The sequence below is a fragment of the Oncorhynchus mykiss genome, chromosome 30 (assembly GCF_013265735.2).
Source record: "Oncorhynchus mykiss isolate Arlee chromosome 30, USDA_OmykA_1.1, whole genome shotgun sequence".
Taxonomy (NCBI): Eukaryota; Metazoa; Chordata; class Actinopteri; order Salmoniformes; family Salmonidae; genus Oncorhynchus; species Oncorhynchus mykiss.
Genome location: NC_050570.1, coordinates 35,216,353 through 35,219,945, shown reverse-complemented (window position 1 = coordinate 35,219,945; position 3,593 = coordinate 35,216,353). Strand labels below are relative to the sequence as shown.

Genomic DNA, 3,593 nt, shown 5'->3' with positions numbered 1-3,593 from the left:
GAGAGAGAGAGAGCTGTTGAAGCCTTCCAACATATATTATTTTTAAAACACAGTTCTTATCTCTTCCTCATAATTTAAGCTTTTTATACGTTTAATAGAAGGAGCGTGTAATCATAAATCCCACAATCATTTCAATGGATTTGAGATTACTCTGAGCTCGAGATGATAGACCACGCCCCTTGTGGGCAGTCCCTCGCGGAGGAATTATATTATAACAGGGCGCGTCTCCTGAGACAAATCTACTCTCTACTGCTCATTAGTTTGGGTGCCTCGAGTTCCTCTGTACAACCAAGCTCCTGTACGGAAAGCGACCTCTGCTTTCAAAGACACGTGCACTGACCCCACTACAGAAACAGATTAACCGGCTACACCTGCGCCTCTCTGAAGAACCACCACAGACAATCTATTTGTTTCACTTTTAGACGAGGAGAACTGCACTGCGAGGAACTCTGACAATTCCACTGACAGGTGAGAGGAGGAAGATACCAAATAAAGATTTAAACATGAAACTTGAAGTGTTTTCCGCAACCCACTTCGTTCCCTTGGAGGTGTGCAGTCACAGTGATGCAGAGGGAACTGTCCCCTCTCCCCTATCCGGGGATGAGCTGGGCTCAGACGGGGACTGCGTGGCCAACAGTCCAACACCTGCCACCACGAGCAGCGCCGATGGCAAGGGGAAGCCCTACACCCGCAGACCCAAGCCACCCTACTCCTACATCGCACTCATTGCTATGGCCATCCGGGACTCCGGCAGCGGCAAGTTGACTCTAGCTGAGATCAACAACTACCTGATGAATAAATTCCTGTTCTTCCGTGGCAGCTACACTGGCTGGCGGAACTCGGTGCGCCACAACCTGTCGCTGAATGACTGTTTCCTCAAGGTGCTCCGGGACCCGTCCAGGCCCTGGGGCAAGGACAATTACTGGATGCTGAACCCGAACAGCGAGTATACCTTCGCCGACGGGGTGTTCCGGCGCAGGAGGAAGCGCATCAGTAAGTGTCGATCCAGCGTTGGTTCCAATAAGGACATCAAGACCCCAGACGAGGAGACTCGCTTCTCGAGCACTCCATCTGCGCCCTCCCGGGAGGAGAGGGTTATGGGAGCTAAGTTCTCCAGCTCTTCCAGCTCCTTCTCCATCGATAGCATCCTCAGTAAACCCTTCATAAGGAGGGAGGATAGAGACCACACTGATGCAGACAGTGCATATACCAACCCCGGTGCCCACCGGTGCTACTGGCCCGCCGGTGCCCACCACATGCTGCCCCACACACTGGGCTACCCACCCGTATCCCCTGCTATGGCGCACGCACATGCACAGCAGTTGTACCACCAGGCCAGCTCAGGCGCGTCGCGCATGTTGCACGCATACAGGTGCAGCCTCGCGGAGCAAGCCGAGCACAGCAGGGACCCACGCACAGCTGTACACATGACGTCACAGGGCTACATGCCAAACTCCGATGCCGCTTTCTCCCGGGTGAAGATGCACACAGCGCATGGTGGCAGCTGTCATCCTTTCCAGATAGACTCATTGCTCTCCTAAAGTCAACATAAGGGACAATACTGTAATGATGTATCTTAGATTTGCCATGTGCACTCTCCTATACGCTCTACGTTTTTCTAGTTTTAAAAAATAATTCAGGGCTTTGAACAGTTTCCAATGAAAAGTCGTTTAGCAAGAATGAAAAAAGTCATATTTGTTTGTTGTCAAGTGACTTTATTTCTGTCTGGTTATTCCTAGGACCGAGCAAATCAGTTGCAATCGAATGACATGACATTCCCGTATGTGTGTGTGTGTGTGTGTGTGTGTGTGTGTGTGTGTGTGTGTGTGTGTGTGTGTGTGTGTGTGTGTGTGTGTGTGTGTGTGTGTGTGTGTGTGTGTGTGTGTGTGTGTGTGTGTGTGTGTGCGTGCGTGTGTGTGTGTGTAAGGTAATTTCTACTGTAAACGACGGCTACCATGTGCCAAATATGAAAATATATAAATATTTGTGTTGTAGCCTAGTTTTGTATGACTTGCTGCAAAATATTCATTTAAAATATTTGTTCGATTGTTGACTACTGCACAGAAAGGAAATACAGTTTGTTTTCCTAAACATTGATTCATGCACGATATTTTTTCTGAGCGAAAATAAAAAAAAATATTTTGGAAAGAATTATCAAAGCGAACCACAAGTATGTATTCTTTATTTTCCTTTGGTTAAAGCCAAGACAAGGGCAATAGAAAGTAAATATTATTTTTTTCTCCATTGAGTATACTTAAAGTGTGTTCGGAATCAGGGGGTGGGAAAGGGTTTGCATGTGCATAAGGAAGGAATGGGAAGATCCCATATCTGCCAGGAAATAAGTGCTTATAGCGCCTGCAACTCTAGCGCTGTTTTGGCATCCTTCTCATCCCACTTAAACCACTCAACTTCCAGAGGAATGAAGGTTATACATTCATTTCAGACTTATATTTCACCCCTTGGCCTACTCTGCATAGCATGGCACAGCTAGGAAGCTGCAGTGTAAGGCACAAATTATGTAGAAAGGGGTATACATATACAGATCTACATTTCACCCTTCTGTCTTCCTCTGCCTGCACGGCACGGCTAAAGAAGCATGCAGGATTGTTAGGCACAAATTACAGGTCGGTTAAGCTATTTCTAAATATTTAAGGCTTGTGAGATCCGTACCAGGAATGGGGAGTGCTGAATTATGTCAAATAAGTCAAGAAGGATAATTAACATTAACTACAACACACGTCTGGAAAGGACGTTCCAAGTGAGGATGGGGTTTGCGTTGTACGGACATTTCGCTTCACAATAGCAGATCATGTGTAGTTATAATATATAATATATATTAAGTACAGTTAAAATATACACGTCTCCTCAAGCTCTAAGTAGTATAATTAAAACAAACTAAAACATTATTCATATTTGTCCTCCAATTCGAGGATGGAATCTCAGACTTGGGGAAACGTTGCTCCATCTTCTATGGTTTAAGGTAAATTGTAACAGGTCATGTCAATCAAAATATGGCGTACCCTATTCATTCAACATTCTTTGTTCTGTGGCGTTCACATGGGTAATGTGCCCGGGGTCCGGGTCAACTATAAACAATGTACAATCAAATGTAGAGTGTTCAAATATGACATTTGACTTTACTCTGTACATAAACCTTGTAGGCTACACAATAATTATTGTTTCAGTCACGCAATTCAAAATGTCTGTGTCATACTGAAATAAATGTGTATTATAGTAAACAATACATTCGTGCATTTTATGTTTGTTTATTCATCATAAACACTTTAATAGTTGGATCAAAAAATATATCCGACCCTTTTTACCATGCTGTATGTTCAGGATTGTTTATTAGATTTTTAAACATGACACACGTTGCATCAATTTCCTGATTTGCTGAATTAGACTTACAATATCTTTTGCATTTAAAAAAAATATGTGGGATGAATTACAACAACAACCAAGACACCGACCTGCATATTCTAAACGATATACAGACCAAAACCGTTTTTGTTTCAATGTTTCATAATAAATTACAAGTTAGTTATGTAATCTGTAAAATATTGATAAGCAATGTAGGCTACTTCAAGTGCATT

General features: G+C 43.8%; 1 protein-coding gene across 1 annotated transcript; it reads left to right on the top strand.

Moving 5' to 3' along the window:
* Positions 1-256: 256 nt before the first annotated feature.
* LOC110521759 (forkhead box protein Q1) lies at positions 257-3,238 on the top strand. The gene has a single exon (XM_021599597.2). It carries the CDS (start codon positions 504-506, stop codon positions 1,539-1,541), a length of 1,038 nt encoding a protein of 345 aa, XP_021455272.1. The 5' UTR covers positions 257-503; the 3' UTR covers positions 1,542-3,238.
* The last annotated feature ends 355 nt before the right edge of the window (positions 3,239-3,593 follow it).